The following is a 19,634-nucleotide window of genomic DNA, read 5'->3' as shown; positions in this document are numbered from 1 at the left end:
CAGGCTGGGACCCCGGGCCGGGATCCGCTCCCAGCCCCGCACGGGCAGTGCGGGTGGGCGACGGACGGGCTGACGAGCGGGATGAGCCGCTGCTTCCCGGGAATGCCAGCCCAGGAGGCGGCTCCGCGGGGGCGGCGCGGAGCAGGTGGGCACAGCACCTCCCCGGCTGCCTATAAAGGTGTTGGCGGCGGCCGCCCGGGCAGGCACCATGCGCGCTGCCCGCTGCCTGGCGCTGGCCCTGGCCCTCGCCCTGCTCTGCCGCCCCGCGGCCCCTTGGTACAAGCAGGCGGCCGGACCCAGCTACTACTCGGTGGGCAGAGCCTCGGGGCTGCTCTCCGGCCTCCGCCGCTCGCCCTATATCCGCCGCTCCGACACGGCCAGCGCTGCCGAGCGCGATCCCGGCGTGCGGCCACGCGCTGCGGTGAGTACCAGGGATCTGCTGGCGACGGCGGGGCACGGCGGGCACCGTGCCAGGCAGGGCTCGTTGCCACACGAGCACCGGGACCAGCAGCGGGGTCCGGGCGCTCCGTGGGGTTCTGCACCTCCAGGAGCTGCAGGAATCGTCATCTGCCCACGGAGGCTCTGGGGCTTCGCCCATCCCCAGGGATGCTCTGGGATGCGGCGGGGGCCAGGACACCCGGCTCCTCTGCAGGGCTCCAGGGCACAGGGACCAGGAGCGCCGCCTGGTCCCCAGGGCACCCGGCCGTGCTGCGAGGGCTGGGACCGGGACCACCGCAAGGCCCCGGGGTGCGCGGGGCTCCCGGGACCGCACTGCGCTCGCCAGGGCAGTTGGTGCCGGCGCTGACGCCCTCTCCTGCAGGTGCCGTGTGTGACGGATGTGTCCCCCAAGCTGCGCAGCTGCCAGCCGCTGCCCGGAGTGCCGGGCTCCCTGCAGTGCCAGGCTGACGTGACCATGTCCTTGGATCCCCTGGAGTGCACGGAGGCCTGACCGGCTATGGCCCATCGCGGCAGCGCTGCCGCCCCGGCAATAAACACCTTTGGGCTGGGTCCGTGTGCTGTGTCCTTGTGTGCTGTCAGGGGGCACAGCCGGGTGCGGGACCCTGCAGAGCTGCCCCAGTCACTGCTCCGCCATCCAGGAGCTTCGTCAGCCCCAGCGCAGCGGGGACAGAGCCGCAGGAGCCTGGGGGCTGCGGGGACGCCCCAGGGAAGGGCCTGGGGCACCTGCCTAGGAGGGGTGAGAGGCTCTGCAGGCCCTGGGAGTGGTGGGGCCTGGCCCGGCACGTCCCAGCTCCAAGCAGGGATTGCAGCAGCGAGTGGTGCCGCTGCAGGGGCTGCATCTTGTCCACAGAGCAGCCAAGCCCCTCGGGCAGCCATTCGCAGCCCAGGGGCCCCTGTGCTGGCCAGGGAGGGCCAGGGAGCTGGCAGGGGGCAGCTTGGCTGCGAGTGGAGCGTGACAGAGCGGCCAGATGCCCATGGTGCCCTGCGGTGTCCCCAGGCATAAGGACAGGTCTCCTGGGGCAGGCAGCAGCCGAAGGGTGGCAGGAAGAGAGATGGTCCCTACAGTTACACGCTCCAGCCCGGTCCCGCGTGGGAATGTCACACGGAGCAGGGTCGGGATGTGGGGCAGGGGCGGACACAGGGGCCACGCTGCTCTAACAGCCCCGCACCGGGCCGGGGGCAGCACCCGTCCTGCCACCACAGGCTCCAGGCTGAGCCCCCCCGGCCCATCCGCAAGCCCCCGTCTTGGCCCCTGGCAGCCCCAACCAGGCTTGTCCAGTCCCCAGCAGCCCCAGCCTGTCCTCCAGATCCAGGTGCTGCTTTCTGAGCAAGGGTGACAGGGCCTGAGGGAGACACGATCCCATCGCGCCCCACATGGGCTCCCATGTTCTCAGTCTTGCCCACAGACAGGCCCTGTTGTGTGGCCAGGCACTGCAGGGAGCTCTGGGGACATGTGACAGTGCCCAGCACAGCTCCTGTTCCCTGGCCCCAGCAGGGGCAGCGCGAGGGAAGCCGCCACGCGTCAATTCAGGAGCCAGAGCCCAGCACTTTTGCAGGAAAGTGAGAAAACAACACACAAAACTAACTCAAAATCGAATTTCACAAGTTTTTCTTCTAATTTACCATGCTGATTTTTGCCCTTGGGGACATGGAGGCTGTCAGTGAACACAAGCATGGAAGAAGGGCCCAGAGGTGCTTGACATGAGCAATACCAAATGCAAACATTTCTATTCAAAAAGGCAGTAAGCCCAGAAGGAAGAGCAGCTCCACCAGGCAGAGCTGCTCTCTGATCAAGTGAAGCTGAAGTTTCCAGGCAAACAAGCGAGCCCAGCGGGCAGAAACCCGAGCACTGTGCAAGCAAAAATTAAATAGTTTTGTCATTTTTTTAATAACGGCTGCACCTGCTGGCGGGCCAGAGGCGCCTCCTTCACGCAGGAATGCTCAGCCTGGGGTGGACTCGTCACTGCTGACAGGTTGTTTGTTTGTAATTACCAACTCCTCCGCAGTCTCTCCTGGTGCCGCAGCGGGGCTGGTCCCGCTCCAGGCCAGGCAGCAGGAGCAGCCGCTCCAGCCCAGGGCGAAGCTGCCCAGGGGCCGCGCGAAGGAGCGGGAAGCGGCTGCAGGAGCGGGAAGGGGCAGCCGGGCCCCGGCTCCCTCCCTGGTGCTGCCCCCATCCCAGATAGCAGCACCCGGCCTCAAGAGAAGCACCAGCAGCAGACGCTCCCCGACCTCCTCCAGGTCCCCAAGCTCTACACAGTGACAGCAGCCGCCCCCGGCAGCCTCTGCTGCCGCAGGAAGCACAAGTCCCAAAGCAGAGCACAGCAAAGGAGCCCTCGTGCTTCTAGTCCAACTCTCCAGCAAATTCAGCACAAACCTCTGTCCAGGGCAAGAGGAAGCGGCTTCTGGCTCTTTAGTGAGCTCTAACCCCATGCCAGGACCACTCTAACCCCTTGCAGAGCTGAGGCTGCTCCAGCCATGGGTGAACAGGTTGTTTTCAAACCTCCAGCAAACGCTCAAGGCTCTTCTAGTTAAAGCCCCTGCGGAAAGGCCTCTTTCGGAGATGTTTCCACTCAAAGGGCTGGCAGCTTTCTGCTACCTGGACGCAAGGCCCAAAGAGACTGCCACACAACTCCTTAACAATTTATTAGTGATCAGCAACAGAAGTGCACAACAGCAGACAGGAGGAGCCGGCCTGGAGGACGGCACAGCGCGGCGCGGGGACGGCTGGGCACCCGGCACGCCGCCCGGAATGTGAGAGGCAACTTCTCCCGCCCCATGTGCCTGGGGCCCCGACATGTCCCATGGGGGGAACATGCTGCGTTTCGACCTTACGGGAGGCAGATTTCCAGCTCACAAGGTAACTCCGGTGGTAACACCCAAAAGACACAAGGTGAAGTGCAGCTGGCAGAACTCTGAGCATGGTGTACATGGAGAACCGGGGCTCCTGAAGATCTTGCAACAAGAGAATGTGTCCCCTTTTCCCCGCCGCAACGTTCCCACTCCTCACGCAGAGAAACTCCTCCACGCTGCACTGAGGTCCCTTGCCCCACGCGCTCCTTGGCAGACTCAGCTGTGCCGGTTACGGGGGAAACGAACGATGCACCCGTCAGGGCTGGAGAAAGCCTTTATCCAGTTAGCCCAGGAGCAGCTTTGTCTGGTGTTCGTGCAGACGCAGCAACAGACAAGAGTCAACACAGGCATATTACAGCACAGGACACAGTCAGCATCTCCAGCAGCAGCCACACTGACCCCTAACATCCCCAGCCTGCCCTTAGGAGGACCTAGGAGCGCCGCATCCTTTTCCCTGGGAAGGTTGTTGTCTCCAGTCTGTAAAGCAGCCCCCCAGCATGGGCTGTTCTGAAACGCAGACCCCAACCAGGACAGCAGAGGCTGGAACAGGACAGAAGGCGCCCAGGGTGCTGTTCCACTTCCCCTCTACTAAAAGCCAGAAATGTCAGAAGGTAAAAGCACATCAACATGTTAAAACATTAGTTAGAATTAAAACCACTTTCTCATTTTTTCAAATCTCCTCTTGGGAAAGGGAACAGGGGCTGATTAATGGAGGGAAAAACTAGGCATCAGGATCCCAACTCATTATGTCTGTATAATTAGTGCAAGAGGAGCTAGGACAGACAAGGGTGGATAACACATCCTGTGCATGCCAGCAGCAGCGTCCTTGTTTAGGACTCCTCTCGGAAAAGCTCTTTGCTCCTCCAGAGCAGGTGAGGCTGCAGCACTTTGCAAGCCAGACATCAGTTCCCTGCTGGCCTAGTCCTTCTCTTCTTCCAGTTTCTTCATAGCCTCCAACACAGCCAGCTCTTTTGCTTCTTTCTTCTGGTTCCTAGCTTCAAATTCCAGCCTGCAAGAATCAGGACACTGCATGAGATTCAACCATATCTCCCGGAGACTACGACCAGTAGGTTCTTGTTCCAAGAACCTTACCACTAATCCCCACAGGCCTCTTCTAGAGCCCGGATCCAGCTCATCCCCACGACTGTGACTATCGCTCCAGAGGACTCCCCCACCATACAAACACTGTGGATCTCCCCCTCTGCAAGAGATGTTGTTATACCACACTTAGTTCATCCAGGGATGAGCCACTTAGTGCTGCAATATCACATTCAATTTTACAACTGGCCTGAGGTGAAGTCACTGAATGTGAAGGTTTCATGCTGGAAAGAGCAGAGCTCTGAGCATAATGGAATGTTGTATCCCCAAAAATAGAGCAAGGAAATTGCATCGTTAACAGAGAGGGAGGAAAAACAATAAAACACATGCAGTGAAGGACATTCTGACAGCAAAGCGTAGCTATTCCTTTTCCCAAGCAGCCTACCCAAAGTTTCCAAACAAAGCTGTGGAAGAAGGAGGACCTGCCACTGATTTCTTCTCTTCTGTGCCTCTAGGCAACTTTCTTTCTTCCTCTTTGATCCTGTTAATTAGTCCTCAGACAAGTTACACCAAAGAGCATATAACAGGACTGGGAGATGAAAAAAGCCAACCTGTTCTTGATGATTCTTTGCACAATCAAATCTGTGGTGAGATTGTTGCCACTGTCCACTAGCTGGAAAATACCACGTCTCTTTGGTTCCTGTGAACAAACACAGCAGGTTCAGCTAGGAAAAACATGCAGGACCTCTGGATTTACAGCTCAGTAAAAAAAGCCGAGTGGAGTCACAGCAGGTCTTGTGGGCACCCAGCCAGGCACGACACAAAGTGATCTCCTAGGAAGCAGAATAAATCACTGCCAAAAGCAGAGCTTCACATATATGGAAACTGAGCAAGGCTGCCTAGGGCTGGCACAGAGTAAAGATTAGAGGATTTCTCGCTCTGCCACGAAGGCATTAGGAACAGGCAAAACAAAACAGTGACTAATAGAACAGAGCTGTTGTGAATGACTTAGAGGCTCTGTTCCAAGTATCTACCTCAGGGAAGGATGAAAGAGAGTTGCCTGCCAAGGACTTTCTGGGGCAGCATCCCCTGCAGTACGGATTCTCAGCTCGGGATCATGGCTAAAGCCATGCTGTGTCCATCACGCACGGGGACAGGGGCAGGGAGCAGGCTGACAGCAGTGGGCAGCTCACCTCATATGGATCAGAACCATCCTTGTCCGGCACCACCTCAGTCATCCCGTGGCACACAAGCGTTACCTGGAAAGGGGCACGAAGTCACTGACGTTATCATGTTCCCTCCAAAACAAAGAAACTTTCCCCATCACTGCCCTTCACTGCAGTGTAGCCTGGAAATGAGCAAAGCCTGCTCATTTCTCGCTCCACTTCAGTTCCCTCGGCACATCAGTGACCAACATCTTCATGAATATTGTGTATACACAGCAACTCTCACCCTGAAGTGATCCAAGAGATCAGCAGTGACGGCGTAGGGGGCTCCAATCACCACTTCTGACACATACTAGAAGAGAAACCAGGTAAAGTGTCCTGGTTCAAGAAAAAACAACAACAGCAACAACAAAAACAAGACCCACACAGAATCCAGCCTGCTTCCTAACAGGCTCGAACAACTCATCTGGTTATGACTTTGGGAACTCAAGCAAAGGAATTAGTGAGTTTACTATCCAGTACTTGTCACACAGCACCTTCTTCTTCCACTAAAAACCCACTCTGGTAATGTGTGTATAGCAAATCCAAAGATAATTGCTCAGGGCAAGCAATTCTGGGGCTCCCTACATTTATTTGTCAGGAATTTTCTCCCCTGCTGCAAAGGGATGGATATCTTTCTGCAAGAACACAGTCATCTTCAGCATAGTACAGAGCAAACCTCTGCAAAGAATTCTGCCTTTTTGTTGTCAGTGGAAGAGAGATGAAAGGGCTCCACACCCCTGGTTAGCCAGGATGCCAGATGAGCCCAGCAACTCCTCACAGGAGCACACCAGGACCTCTGGTAGCCAAACTGACCAGTCTTTGCCTTTTCTGTGCACATTAAAGAACACACGCAAGACTGCTGGCTGCTAAGTGAGCAACACCAGCTCCCAGGCAATTTCTACAAGGAGCAGAAATGCAGGAGTGACAGAGCTGTAGACACTTACCCTACAGGCTAAGACACTGAGCGTTCTCTCATGGATGTTCATGATGGGATAGTTCTTCCCTTTGTACCGGTTTACTTCCTACGGCAAAGCACCAGCCACCATTAGAGGAGACAAAGCAACCCCTTGCCCATCACTGCCCAGCACTGACATCCTGCACGGGCCAGCCCGTCCCTCTCCTTGGCCTCCAGAGCACAGCACACTTATTTCAGAAAGAGCAGATGCCAGACTGCTCCATCAGTGAGGTAACGTGGCCATGGGAGTCAGTGCTTTGGGCAATGTCAGATTCAGACCTGGTCAAAGTGCAGCCCAGCAATGATGTAGGGTCTTTCTGCCAGCTGGTGAACCTTCTCCAGGAAATCCACATGCCCAATATCTGCACATCTATTTAAGGAACTGGAGCTAACTAGGCAAGTAAAGGGGAAGAAGCAGGAAACAAATGCCCTGGGGAACCACAGTGGGAGACAGGTAACCCAAGGATTCTGTTTTTATATCACTGGCTGTCCGTGTGCTAGAAACAGTTGCTTCTTTCCTCCTCTGGTTTCACAGGTTCTAGGCAGAAGCCAGACATCTTTTTTAGCTTCAGCTTACATAGTTTTAGTATTGCTTTTGTCCAGAATTTCTGCCCATTTCAAGTGCTCTGGCACACAGACTCAAAGACCGTCCTGTCCTGCGGAGGAAGTGCCTACCCCAAAAACCCTGCACTTTCTAAGCAACAGTCACTTGATTTGTGACAGTCAGTCCTCAAAATGACCTTAGAATATCATCTTAGGATACCCAGTCATTTTTTTTTTCCTGAAGTCCTCCAAGAGCCAGAATCCCCTCTGCAGAGGACCTGTAGCTCTTTTCACAGCATCCTGTGACTTGCTAAGAACAGCCAGTAAGGACTCCTGCCTCCTTCCTCACATACCCACCTACAGGAAAAAAAAAGAAGAGGGAAATATCCTAATCTGGTGCCTGAAAGTGTGACAATATCAGACGAGCAGACCAGCACCACTCTCTTGACAAAACAGCGTCAAGGATATGGAAGAGGTCGAAGGCTCCAGCCACGTAGATGATGGTGTCTCCTGGCTGTGGTTCCTTTCCAGATGCAAACTGGATTATCTTCTGAGATGTCTGGAGGAACTGTGAGACTCCAGTCCAGGGACTGCGACCTTTTGGCCCCTAGGAAAACAATCAGGCTGCAAGTGGTAATTTGGACAGCGCACAGGTCCCCCAGAACACTGCTGCAGGCAGGGCTATCCTAGAGGGAATCACAGCTCTTGTCAGCTTGCATTTCTATGGGCCAGCACTAAGTCTCTGAGCAATCTCACAACCACCTCTTCCTCTCTGGCAGGCTTTGCCAGGCACAGCCTACTGGCCTGCTGGGCAAGAGGCGCGGGGAACGGGGCGCGGGAGAGGCCGCGGGGAACGGGGCGCGGGAGAGGCCGGGATTCCCGCGGGAAGCCCCACGCGGCGGCAGCGGCGGGGCCGGCCCGCCCGCGCGCGGCCCGGCCCTTTAGCGCCGCCAGGCGGCCGCGGGGGGCGCAGCAGCCGCTGTCCCGGACGCGCCGCGCACGGGGCTGTCCGCGCGCGCCCGAGAACGGCCACGGCCGCGGCCCGGAGCCCGCTGCGGGGAGCCCAACACGCAGCACACCGGAGAGGGGCCTTCAGCCTGGCCTGCCACGGCAGGAAACCCCGGGGAGTGAGGAGCTTGCTCAGGCTGCAGGTCCAGGCTCTTGTTCATCAGGGACGATCCCACACCCAGGAAGAGTCCGATAGCTCTTTGGAGGGGCTGGATCCCAAGGGAAATGTAAGAAGGGGTGGGGGAAAAAAAAAAAAAAAAGCCAACAACCCCCAAGGCCCACTGGTTACAGCAGGTCAGTGGTGCCACTAAAACAGAGGTCACTGCACCAGCATGTTGGCCTGGCACAGCCCCACCTGCCTATTGCACTGGCTGCAGCAGCAGCTCCACAGGAGTGGCAGAGATTTATCGAGGAGGCTACTAAAGGTGAAAAAGCCAGGAGTACAACACAGGCCCCAAAGCACATTTATAATCCTTATCAGGCCAGGAGGGGAACAGCCAGACATTCAAGCCCAGCACTCACAAAATTACCTTCCCAAAGTTGTCAGTGTGTTTCCGATAGTCTAGGTCCTCATCCTGCAGAAAGAGTAAAGAAGGCAAATGTTTTAAGCATTCACATAGCTCAATCAGCTCAATCAATGTTTGTGTGTTAGTCCCTGCTCAGGCTGGACAGCACTGATACTTGATACTAAATGTTGATAAACTAGTTAATATCTAAACTGCAGTCATGTCCCAGCATCAGTCAGATAGAACCTGCCCTCATTTGATCCCAGTCTGGCACCATACAGTGACAGTGGTTCTTGCACAATCTGCAGAGCTGCGTGTTGTGCACCTGCCTCCTCTGCAACTGCACAGGGCAATGTCCCTGCCTCCCCCAAGGACACACCACTGGGGACAGGCTCAGATCTCTCCGCAGCTTGTGGTACTTTGTCACCTCTTGGTGTGAATTTACCTACTAAAACTAAGCCAGCCTAACAGCTCAGCACACCAGAAGAAGGATCTGCTTCACCCCCTGGATTCCCTTTTCTCCCTCATCTTGTTCCCACTATTACCGAGGTGTTTCAATCCCATTCCTTCATGTTCACAGGACGCTGGATTATGTACCAAGTCGATTCAACTCATTAATCCTGCAGAAAAACACTTTACTTTTTCCTTTGGTGAGGTTAGTTTTCTACTGTGCAGTTAACTGAGCAGCCTCAAGAAGGGTCTGATGAGATTCAGAGACAGCAGTAAGCAAAAAATGCAGCTCAGTGGTAGGACTGGTACTGACAGCAGACTAGATCAATGTGGCTGCACTAAGTACTTTCAATCTGACAACTGCAGGCTAGCCCATATTTCCCATAACATTCCCAAAGCTCACACCAACTATCAGAGATCAAAGCTTTTATTTCCCCACTCTCTCCAAGGCAGCATGGGATCTACACAGGTTTAAGCAAATACAAACAAAAGATTCTTCTACCAATCTGCCCACAGTCAGCTTGCCAGTTCTCCACGCACAGAGCACCCAGACCTAAGTGCTCCGCTGCCATTTGGAACAGCAAAGGGCAAGAGTTGGATTATGTCCTGGGCTCCAAGAGCTGGATTATGTCCTAGGCTCCAAAATTCCACCACCCACGGTCCCCTGACTCACTATGTTGCTGTGGTGTGCCTTAGTCATGAGCAGCATGCGGCCAACCAGGTCAGTTGTGGACACACCCTGGGTGCGTTTGCATTCCCTGCAGGGAAACAAGCAGAAGATAAAGCAGCAGCTACAGGAGCATACACCTTTTTCTTACCCCCACTACCACAGGAACACCCGAGAAATCTGCTAAATCCAAACAGGGAACAGCCTGAGAAAAAACTCTTCCCACTATCAGCTGTCCATGTAGAATACAGTATTTGTTTCCTGAGTCTCTGAATCTTTATTTGCCCTGCAGAAGCTTGTAGAGCCTTCCCTAAAGAGCTAACTCCCAAGGAGGCTTCAAGACAAGAACTGCCATATACCAGAGACAGAAAGGCCCTGCCAGTCAGTTGCTAGCCTGCAACACTTTCTAGAAGCCACAGCCGTGACAGTGACAGCTCTGACACATCACAGCAAATGAATGTGTGACCTGAAGATAGCCAGGCTTCATCTGAAGTCCCTTCAGGGTAGGAACTCCCAGAAACTCTGCACAAACCAGGATAAGAAATTAAAATGGGTTACCTGTATCGTCCAGCTGCCTTCACTTCTTCGTAGGTATCCTTGCCATCTATCGTTAGTGTGATATCATCTACAGAGAGAGAAGAGCCTCAGAATCACATCCACACACCTTCCTGCATCTTGGAAATACAGCGATAGCTGAGTGTGCCTATACCACACCAGTCAGACAAAAACTCCTGCAATCTGAATCTCAGCCAACATTTGCGTCCCACCAAAGTGTCAAGAGTTTGCACAACTTCCCTAATTGTGGAGAAAAGCATATTCCTGGGATTAGCCTATCTAGCCCACTCTCTTTTAGATAAACCAGAAAATCCGATCCAGTTGCCTCTGCACCAAGTCCAAGAGCAGACACGACTGAAGCATTGTCTGAACGACAATAAACAGCTCCCATTAACCTCAGTGTTGAAAAGTAACCTTATTTTTTTTTTCTAGCCCTGGTTTCAGCCTTTAGTTCATGTTACAACTTTCCCAATTAGTTAAACAACAACCCTTCCATTCCCACTTCAATAATGACATTGGTAGACCTTTTGAAGTTTCTAATAAGCTAAACAGAGTAGGCTTTGTTTCACCCTAAGACTATCCAAGCACTAAAAGTTAATTCTGTTTCTTACTTAGGCATGGTTTCCAACTCATCCTACAAAAACACTTCTCACCTGAGTTTAGCAATAGTTTCAAATATTCACAGGGGAAAACCTAAGTAGGATTTCATCTGGCAAAACTCCCAGTGTACAGTGAAGGCAACTGGTAACTCACCAGTACTCGCTCTTACATAATTGCTGCGGCATGCTCAGAAGAGCCGTTAAGTTCCTCTAAAACAGCACACCTTGACTTCATGGTACACAGTGAAGGGAGGTGGGGACAACATATTGCAAGCACTCTGTGTGCCAAGAAAGAGACAGAAGCACTGGTTTTACTATCTCTCATCTTCTCAGTTAAGCTAGGCTATTTCAAAACTTCTCTTTGCACAAACATGGCCTGGCAAAGCTGCAGCATCCAGGAGTACGTTCCACGTAGAAGACTTAATGTTTTGGCAGAGGGAATAAATGCAGGAAAACTGGAGCAAAGGCCACTAAAGCCGCTCTTGTGACAATCTCTCTGAGACTGGTAAGGGGTCAGCTACCCGAAACGCACTTTCAGTGCGGATAATTATCATCATGTTTGGTCTCAATCACTGGCAACCAGACTCCAAGCATTAATTCCATACAAAAGCAGAAAGTATAAGAGTAAGTTACAGGAATCGTATTAAAGAATAAAGTTCCAATACATTAAAAAAAAAAAAGTTAACAAGGAATTTGATAACTATCCTACTGGGTGAAAAAACACTTCTATCTTATGGAAAAGTAGTTATATGTAAGTATATAATATTTAATGAAATACTTGAAGTATTGCTAGCTGAGATAAACTGAGGAAAAGTGAGACAAAAAAGACTCATAAAGATTTCTCCTAATGGAATAAACAAAGTATCTTCAAAGGGGTAGAAAGAGGGGGCTGACACCCAACAAACTCAAGTAGTCCAAGAAAGGGGGCAGGGTATGAAAACAGGAATGTTTCCTCAGACCAGTTTCTCTCCAGCGACTGTAAACCAAAAGATGTTCATATAAGAACTAGGTCTCAGACCAGAGTCAGCTAAGCGCTTATCCTGCTTATCAGCTGGATAGAGAGAAAGAAGCCCTTCATATCTGATCTCATCGCAGGATAAGTAGATACAAACATGGCTGTATTTCTGCACTCTTTTGCCTTAATAGCGCTGTTTTCCACTGTGAAATGACTATTTACAATTCCTTGCTTGGCCAAAGGCAATCTCAGGATAATTGTCAGACAACGTGTCTCATCTTTGTAAGCAAAAAGGATGCTTGAAAGCAGGGGAGCTGAGCAAACCACTCTTACAGTGCCTACCACACATATTTCTCCAGAATAACAAACAGCAGTAGCTCTTCCGACCAGCACAGGTGCTGGCATCACTGAAGTCTGCCCAGATGAGGTATTTTCTGATCATCAGTGCTAGCCAGCATGTTCCTTGGTGTGCAGCAAGAAAAGTAAGGACATGCAAGCCCCGAGGGGCTGCGCTCATACCAGTACTGCCCTGGAACACTACTCACCACCATGCACACAGAAGTCGCAGTTATATTTATCCAAGGTTTCCAGCGTGGTGACATAGGGAGCCCCTGGAGCAATCTCATCCACCCACTTGATGGCTTGCACCATTTTGTATCTCTCCTCCTGCGTAAAGACGGGAGGGCCCTTGTGCTTGGCAATCTCCTCTAGGTGAGAAACAGAAAATCTCCCTTAGAAACCCACGCTACAGCTACAAGCATTTCCACCCACAGGAGCCTTACGCAGTTCACAGGCAGGTGTGCTTCTCTGCGGGCCCAAGCACAGCTTCAAACTGCTTAGGAGCAGAGGCAGAAGCCCAAGTTGAATCAGAGCAGGTTTTAGTTCAATCACATTTCATAAATGTGTGACAAAACCCCTGGAACTAACTCTAAGGACAAAGATGACGGTGACTCCTTGAAACCAGATGTGCCTTAGTGACAAGATCACCTGGGCTTTCTGGTGATCCCCAAGAAGTAAATTCCCTTTTTATCAGTATCTTCATGCTACACTTGATTTATGTTAGCAAGTAGGCACCAGTAATAAAAATCCATTTGAAATCCATCTTCATATGCAAGAACAAAATCCCAGTATGCACATTTTCACATGGGATTAAAACAGCTTTTCTCTGCACAGACCTTTGATCTGAGATATCGATTCTGCGGTTGGCACCAGGTAACAGGACAGATTTTTAACTGATTGCATGTTTATAATGCAGCACCTCGCTGCTCTGCCCGATCTATCCAGCACCGAGGAAGCGCAAGGAGAACCACCCCACTGCCTGACCCTGGCAAGATGTACTTTTCTTTGGCAGCAGCTGCTCCTGACAGGCAGGAGGAATTTGCCCCGTGCCCGGATCACCGCTGCCTTGGGCTAAGGTTGCTGGCGATGGCAGAGGCAGCACGGGGCAGAAGGTTGAGAAAACCTCTTACCGTCCGTGTGGACTCCAACGATGAGGTAATCCCCCATGGCCCGAGCCTGGCGCAGCTGGTTCGAGTGGCCGTAGTGCACCATGTCGTAGCTGGAAGGCAGAGGCCCTGTGAGCGCCTTGCAGGGCACCGACCGCTGCCACAGCGGTGACTTGCAGCCACTCCAGGGAGGGGAGCAGGGCTGCCCCCGCCGCGCTGCTGCCGGGGTGGCAGGAGAGGCACCCGGGGCTAGTGCAGCCGGGTCACGCCGTGGCTCCCGTGTCACCGGGGCTCCACTGGCTCTGGTGCCAGTGCCATGGGCGCAGGGCTCCCGCGTTACCAATACCGGTGCCATGGGCACAGATGTTATCAGCACCAGCATTACCGGCTCCAGCACTACCGCGTCTGTGTCACGGACACGGGGCTCCGGCGTTACCAGCACGAGTGTTTCCCGGCTCCGGTGTCACTAGCACCAGACTCCAGCGTTACCGGCAGCAGTTGCAGCCTCCACGGCGGGCGGCCTCCCCGCAGCCCCCAGCACCTCCCGGTCCCTGCCGCTGCCGCCCAGGAAGGGCCCGCGGGCGGCGGCGGCTCCCCGGCCCGCCCTGCACCCGCTCACAGACCAGCCGGAGGCAGCCGTCAGCCAACGCCGTTTATTGCCGCCCGCCCCCGCCACTCACCATCCGTCGCACCAGACGCGCACGGGCCGGTGCGCCGCGCCGCCCGCCGCCGTGCCGCCGCCGCCCGTCGCCGCGCCGTTCCGCAGCATGGCTGCGCCGCTGTCAGCGGCGGCGCCGCCGCCGCCCCCGCCGCGCGCCCCGCCCCGCCCCGCCGCCATCCTGGCGCGCGTCACCACGGCGCCGCCCCGGGAGGTCCTGCCGCCATCTTGGGGGCGTCGCCGCCGGCCGCCGCCATCTTGCGCGTCAGTTGCTCTTCCTGCGCCGGGCGCCCTTGGCGCAGCCGCGGCCCAGCCAGCCGGGCCCGGGCCGCGCGGCCACCGGCGGCTCCTGCGGCGCCGCGGCCGCCGGGGCGTCTGGGCCGGGCGGGGGGGCCACCGGCTTCCGCGAGTGGGTGCCCTCTTCGCCAGGGCGCAGGGGCTCGGCCAGCGTGAAGATGGGGTCCCGGGCCCTGCCGGGGACGCGCGGTGAGCGGGGCAGGGAGGCGCCCGCGCGGCAGCTCAGCGCAGCCGCCACCCGCGCTCACCGGTCGTAGCTCGGGATCTCCAGCCTGAGCTCCTCCATTAGCAGCCTCATGACATCGTCGCACCTGCCGTGCAGCTTCAGGATGGCCAGGTCGTCCTTCGGAGTCCACTGGAGGGGTGACAGGAGAGTCACCGCCGCTGCGGGGGGGACCCTGCCTTCCCCCGGCACTGCTGGCTGCTCCCGCGCAGCCTCCAGCCCGCGCTCCCGGGAGAGCCGGCCTCAGCAGCTCCCTCCCGCACAGCGCGCACCAAGGGCGCTTTCACCCACACCTTCAAATCCAGCTCAGAAAAGATGCTCACCTGGAGGTTCACAATATATAATTTTGGACGACGAGTTGGTGGCTTGCTCATGCACCAAAGACGTGGGTATTTTTTCAAAACCTGCCACAAAATAGAGATTATCAGTATAGCCAAGGGTATGTGCAACTATGAACCGTTATCAGCGAGAGGAAAAGGAATGTATTACCAGGAGGGGAAAGAGGGAGGAAGAGAGACTATCACAGTTGGTGGGCGAATCCTGACACCAGAGTTTATAGATGTCTGTTTGGGAGGAGACTGCTCAGCACCAAGGTGTCTCACCAAGAGGGAATGCTGCTAACAATCTTCACCGAGTCTCTAAAGTTACCTTTAAGCTGGAACCCAGACAAAGAATCACATCTGCTTTGCTTGCAGCTTCTGTTGCTGCTTCCCAGTTCAGGGGCTGTCTCAACGTCCCCTTCTCCCCAAAGTGGACGATTGTGTCTCTCAACTGTGCCCCACACTTGTGGCACGTCCTGCCAGTATGATGCCTGTGCAGGGCTGTGCGTTCTGTCACATCAAAAACTCGCACATACTCTCTGTTGGGTGTACAGGAAGTGCAGACCTGATATGAGGGAAAAAAAGAAAACAAAAAAAAAAAAAAAGTGACTTCCTTAGCGTCTGGCCATTTGAAGGCCAAGAGCCAGTTAACTCCTGTATCAGAGGAAAAGCATTTGTTAAGGACGATGATTTGAAAGCAGTAGAAAGGATCATCATGGATCAGATGGTAACCAGGAAAAGGTTTTAAAAAGCTAAACTAGCAAGTGAAATTACAGGAAGCAGGCTGGCTATGCCACAGGATGGACATCAGGAAAGGTCTGAACATCTGAACAAGAGTTGTCAAAAGCAGAACGCTTTAGCAAATACAGAAAAAAAAAAAAGCTACCAAACTGTACAAAATGTTGTTTTAGAGCCTAGAGCTAATTCACATGGAAAAAAACAAATGGAATCTGAAGAAGGGAACTAAGTAGAGACTAGGCGTGTTACTAATTCTTCTTGAGCTAGGGAGATAAATAGTTCACATGACCTTCCTGGGAGGCCACTGAACAGTAAGTTTACCCTGTTCTGGATGCTCACCTCTATGTACATGTTTCCATGGAGCTCAGATATTGCTGTTCGGGGTAACCCGCTCCGCAAGTGCAGCCCATCACAGTTTTGAGACACCACGTGCTGCACCTTGAAGAGAATAAAAGACTGAGCTACCACACAGCAGAACGCTTTGAAAGTACCACTCAGATGAGGGCAATGGTCACATCTGAATACACAGCACTTAGTTCTGCTCTGAGATACTGAGCTAGCAGGAAAAAAAAAAACACAGCTGTCATAAATCTCTCTCTTCTGTGCTAAGTAAAAAGACTTCTGCTGCTGCATACAGCTCTAGTAGGTCTGGATGATCTTGTGGCTGTGCCAAACGAGCTTCACTAGGAGGAAAATATAAAGTATCCCAGAAAAGCTACCAGTGGGAAAGCTGCCAGAGCTGCAGCCTGGAGCTCACCTGTTAAGTTGTATGGTGGCTCCTCAGTGGGTGTGTAGCAAGCTGAGTAAGAACAATAAGTAGCTAATCTCATGGAAAGCTTTGTTACTTTCTTTTTTCTCCCCTTTTCTGTGTTGGGTTGCACTTTATTCAGATGGGGCAGCGGAGCACAAGTGGGATACTGAAAAATCTTACCAGATTGTGCTTGTGCAGGCAGGCAATGCTCATGTGAGTGAGCGTGGGCTCTGCCTCACTCAGATCTGTGGTCCTGACAAAAACAGGGAAAAAAAAAATAGACTATGAGTTGTCATTAATCCCTCTTTCAGATTTAGCTCAGAATTGGCTTCCTGAGAGGCTGCAGAACTGTCACTCCAGGAAAGGAAAGAAGTTCCATGAAGTCACCTCCGTACCTGATGCTCCTGCCCTTCTGCAGTAACGTCCATATGCCATTAGGGCCTCTGTAGTCTGGGATTGAGGCTGCCTGTGTTATTGGGAGAGATGAAGGGAGACCTGACACGAACGTTCATACCTGTTATCCAGCCCCAGTCTTATAAATGCATCAAACTTGTCTCGCTCAGGACATCAGGTCCCTCAGTCACTAATGCTTTTCTGTTCCTCTCAAGTTTTCCACAGCAATGGTTCCCTCATCACAGAATAACCATCTGTTCATATGTTCTACCTCTCTTCCCACCTTACAGCCCTAACATTTTCATCTTGAGTATTTATTTTCCTCCAACTTTACAATGAGGAAGTCTCTTCTCTCTTTTCCTCAATGCTTTCGATTTCCCTATAAAAAACTCAGTTCTGAAATTCTTCCTTATTTCTGGTAGACTCAGTGACTCCTGGTAGTTCATGTATATGTTCCTTAGAAACACATTTGAGACATAAGTGCTCATATTCCCTGCCCAGAATTGTGTCCAAATCAGCAGAAACTAAGGCAAGAAAAGATCCTGTCACAGAGTTCAGAAAAAGATGGCACGTGATACTATCGAAGAGACTCACACAGGTGCCACACAAAACAGCATTCTTTAACCATAGTTTATAATTTTAATAAACACTAGCTGTTCCTACTTGTCCTTTAAAGTAGCATTAATTAGCTAATTTGCTTAGGCTTCACACTAAAAGTAGCTGAAAAAAAGATTTGAACAAAGTAAGACTCGCGATCCTTGCATTTAAGGGTGTTCTTGCCACAGCTTACGCAGCCTTAAAGTCTTCTTGGCAACAGGTACAAGCCGACAGTGCGAATTAGCAAACATCCTGACCACGGCCTGAACGCAGCCTGTTCAGCGCGCGCGTCCGGCAGACGCTCAGACCCAGGAGAAAACCCGCCCCACGGCGCAGTCCTAACGGAGCTCACGGAGCTCCAGCCTCTCACCTACCGTGCTGATCCCCGCGCCCGTGTAGATGACCAGGTGCCTGGCGCTGCGGACGGCGGCCGCCAGCTCCACCGCCTTTCTCTTCAGCTCCTCGGGCTCGTCGCACACCTGGGGAGCGGAACCGGGCGCGCTGAGCGGGCGCCCGCGGCGCGGAGCCCGCCGGGAGGGCCCTGCCCGTGGAAGCTGCCTCGGCTGGCGGCTGAGCGGGAGGAGGTGCCTTCCGTGCCCGCGAAGCCCACGTTATCTGCGGACGATGAAGGGCGGGCTCCCGGGGAGCGAGCGCGGGCGGGCCGGGACCCCCGGGGCGGCCCCGCGGGCAGGGGAGGCCGGGGCCGCCCGCGCACCCACCTCCTCCTGCCGGCGGCGCAGGCGCTCCTGCCGCTTGCGGCGCCGCTCCAGCTCGCGGACGACGTCGTCGCCCTCGCGCAGCACCTGGCTCTCCTCGGGGCTCCGCTCGGCCGGCGCTTTCCGCCAGACGCGGGACACCTGCGCGGCACAGGCGGCCGTGAGCGCGCGGCGCGGCGGGGCCCGGCCCGGGGCGGTGCGGGGCGCACCTGCCTGCGCCGCTCCCGCTGCTCCTCCCGCCGCAGCAGCTCCGCGCGCGCCGCCGCTTTCCGCTCCGCGCGGCTCAGCCTGCCGCCGGCCGCCATGGCCCCGGAAGCGCCTCGCTTCCGCTACCGCTCCGGCCGCTTCCGCCGCGCGGCGACAGCGGCGCGAGCCGCTTCCGGCGCCGCCGCCGCCGCCCCGCGCCCCGCCCCGCCCAAGGAGGCGCCAGGCCGCGTCTCTTTAAAAGATGTTTATTGGTCATATACAAAATAAAGAAAGCTCATATCGACAAACATACACTATGTACAGCAATAAATAACGCCCGCGGCCGCCCGCCGCCCCGGCGGCCACAATAACTTAGCAATAAATACGGGGGCCGGGGCGGCGGCAGCAGCGGGCCCTGCCCCGCGGCCCCGGGGCTCCCCCGCAGCGGGATGTGGCGCGCGGGGGTCACTGCACATCATCACCACGACACACACGGGCCCCGGCGCACGGAGCCCCGGCCCCGCACCGGGAGCTACCGGGGACAGGGAAACACGACACCCTCACGGCGGGAACCAGACGGACGAGCACCTTGGGACAAGAACCGTCACACGAGAGAGCGCGGGCGTCACGGGGACCCACAACCAAGCACTACACACGAGCGGGGCGCAGCCCCGGCCGGCGGCCTCTCCTGCAGGGAAACCGCCCGCGGCCGCGCGGAGCCCCGGGCGGGCAGCAAGGGGCCCAGGGCACGTCCCGGGCAGCGCTTCTCTCCGCGGGCCCCGCTCGGGGCCGGCTGGGAGCACGAGCGAACGGCAGGGCTGGCGGCAGGGCCGCTCCGGCTGCCCTCCGGCTCGAGGGCGGCACTGCCCCTTAGGGACAGCAGTTGCCACCCGGGAGCCGGGCGGCACCGGGGCCCTCCCGCAGCCACGGGGTCTCCAGAGCCTGCTGTGGGGCCGCCTCGGCCCGCGGCTCCAGCGCCCGCGGGACGGGATCGACGCCTTGACGCGTCGCCCGTCCGGGCTGCTCCAGGAGGGATGGCGCCGAGACTTGCGCCCAGGGCCACCCAGCAGATTCTGCATCCTGGAGCATCCCATCCCTCCCAGGCCCTGCCTGCACAGCTGGAAGACAAAGATCCACAATTCCCAGAAAGCTGTGCCGGGCGCTGCTCAGCGCCCGGCCCGTCCGGCTGCGAGCAAGGAAGCCGCGTGCCCAACCTGCGCTCGCAGAGCAGAGCCCACGGGCTGGGAGAGAGAAGCCTGGAGGACGGCTCCAATCCTCTGCTTGTCCAGGAAAACCACTGGGAAAAGCAACCCCCAAAACACAAAACAAGGGAAGACTCCCTCTTCCAGCAGGAAACCCCACCGATCACCTGCTGCTCTCCTGCCATGCCGTGATCAGGTTCACCCTCCTCTCAGCCATCAGTGAACTCCTTTGCCCACAGAAGAGCAGTCTAAGTTCAGCTATGCGACAACCACATCACCAAAAAAACATCAAGTATGGCAAACCGTGCCTCCCTC

At 55.2% G+C, this 19,634-nt stretch overlaps 3 protein-coding genes across 4 annotated transcripts; 1 reads left to right on the top strand and 2 right to left on the bottom strand.

The window, feature by feature from the left end:
* The first annotated feature begins 195 nt into the window (after nt 1–195).
* NPB (neuropeptide B) lies at nt 196–972 on the top strand. Its single transcript, XM_088535920.1, has 2 exons — nt 196–421; nt 821–972. Exons 1-2 carry the CDS (start codon nt 209–211, stop codon nt 947–949), a joined length of 342 nt encoding a protein of 113 aa, XP_088392046.1. The 5' UTR covers nt 196–208; the 3' UTR covers nt 950–972.
* Nucleotides 973–3,670: 2,698 nt separating this feature from the next.
* On the bottom strand, nt 3,671–14,226 carry PCYT2 (phosphate cytidylyltransferase 2, ethanolamine). The gene is made up of 13 exons (XM_088535919.1): nt 13,919–14,226; nt 13,263–13,351; nt 12,339–12,500; nt 10,243–10,309; nt 9,691–9,775; nt 8,592–8,636; nt 7,503–7,660; nt 6,790–6,880; nt 6,500–6,577; nt 5,800–5,865; nt 5,541–5,606; nt 4,959–5,047; nt 3,671–4,318 (listed from the first exon to the last, which is right to left on the bottom strand). The coding sequence occupies exons 1-13, from the start codon at nt 14,074–14,076 to the stop codon at nt 4,228–4,230; spliced, it is 1,245 nt and encodes a 414-aa protein (XP_088392045.1). The 5' UTR covers nt 14,077–14,226; the 3' UTR covers nt 3,671–4,227.
* SIRT7 (sirtuin 7) lies at nt 14,162–18,271 on the bottom strand. Of its 2 annotated transcripts, XM_088535909.1 has the most exons (10): nt 18,141–18,271; nt 17,935–18,072; nt 17,590–17,694; nt 16,621–16,691; nt 16,406–16,478; nt 15,814–15,912; nt 15,065–15,301; nt 14,740–14,820; nt 14,442–14,548; nt 14,162–14,366 (listed from the first exon to the last, which is right to left on the bottom strand). In XM_088535909.1, the coding sequence occupies exons 1-10, from the start codon at nt 18,234–18,236 to the stop codon at nt 14,162–14,164; spliced, it is 1,212 nt and encodes a 403-aa protein (XP_088392035.1). In that variant the 5' UTR covers nt 18,237–18,271. The 2 variants fall into 2 exon arrangements, with proteins under 2 accessions (XP_088392035.1, XP_088392036.1); XM_088535910.1 differs by lacking the exon at nt 17,590–17,694.
* Nucleotides 18,272–19,634: the final 1,363 nt, after the last annotated feature.

Source organism: Tinamus guttatus, unplaced genomic scaffold, assembly GCF_059628265.1.
Source record: "Tinamus guttatus ecotype Peru unplaced genomic scaffold, ASM5962826v1 Tinamus_guttatus_pri_ptg000649l, whole genome shotgun sequence".
NCBI lineage: Eukaryota > Metazoa > Chordata > Aves > Tinamiformes > Tinamidae > Tinamus > Tinamus guttatus.
This window is presented reverse-complemented; position numbering and strand designations above follow the sequence as displayed.

Coding starts and splice junctions, on each gene's coding strand:
- NPB (XM_088535920.1), top strand. CDS start 209: ATGCGCGCTGCCCGCTGCCTGGCGCTGGCCCTGGCCCTCGCCCTGCTC. Junction 422..820: donor GCGTGCGGCCACGCGCTGCG/GTGAGTACCAGG, acceptor CCTCTCCTGCAG/GTGCCGTGTGTGACGGATGT.
- PCYT2 (XM_088535919.1), bottom strand. CDS start 14,076: ATGGCGGCGGGGCGGGGCGGGGCGCGCGGCGGGGGCGGCGGCGGCGCC. Junction 8,637..9,690: donor AGGCACACCACAGCAACATA/GTGAGTCAGGGG, acceptor CTCTTTCTGCAG/GATGAGGACCTAGACTATCG. Junction 5,866..6,499: donor TCAGTGTCTTAGCCTGTAGG/GTAAGTGTCTAC, acceptor TTTCTCTTCTAG/TATGTGTCAGAAGTGGTGAT.
- SIRT7 (XM_088535909.1), bottom strand. CDS start 18,236: ATGGCGGCCGGCGGCAGGCTGAGCCGCGCGGAGCGGAAAGCGGCGGCG. Junction 15,302..15,813: donor ATGGAAACATGTACATAGAG/GTGAGCATCCAG, acceptor CCCTCATATCAG/GTCTGCACTTCCTGTACACC. Junction 14,549..14,739: donor TATATATTGTGAACCTCCAG/GTGAGCATCTTT, acceptor TCACCCCTCCAG/TGGACTCCGAAGGACGACCT.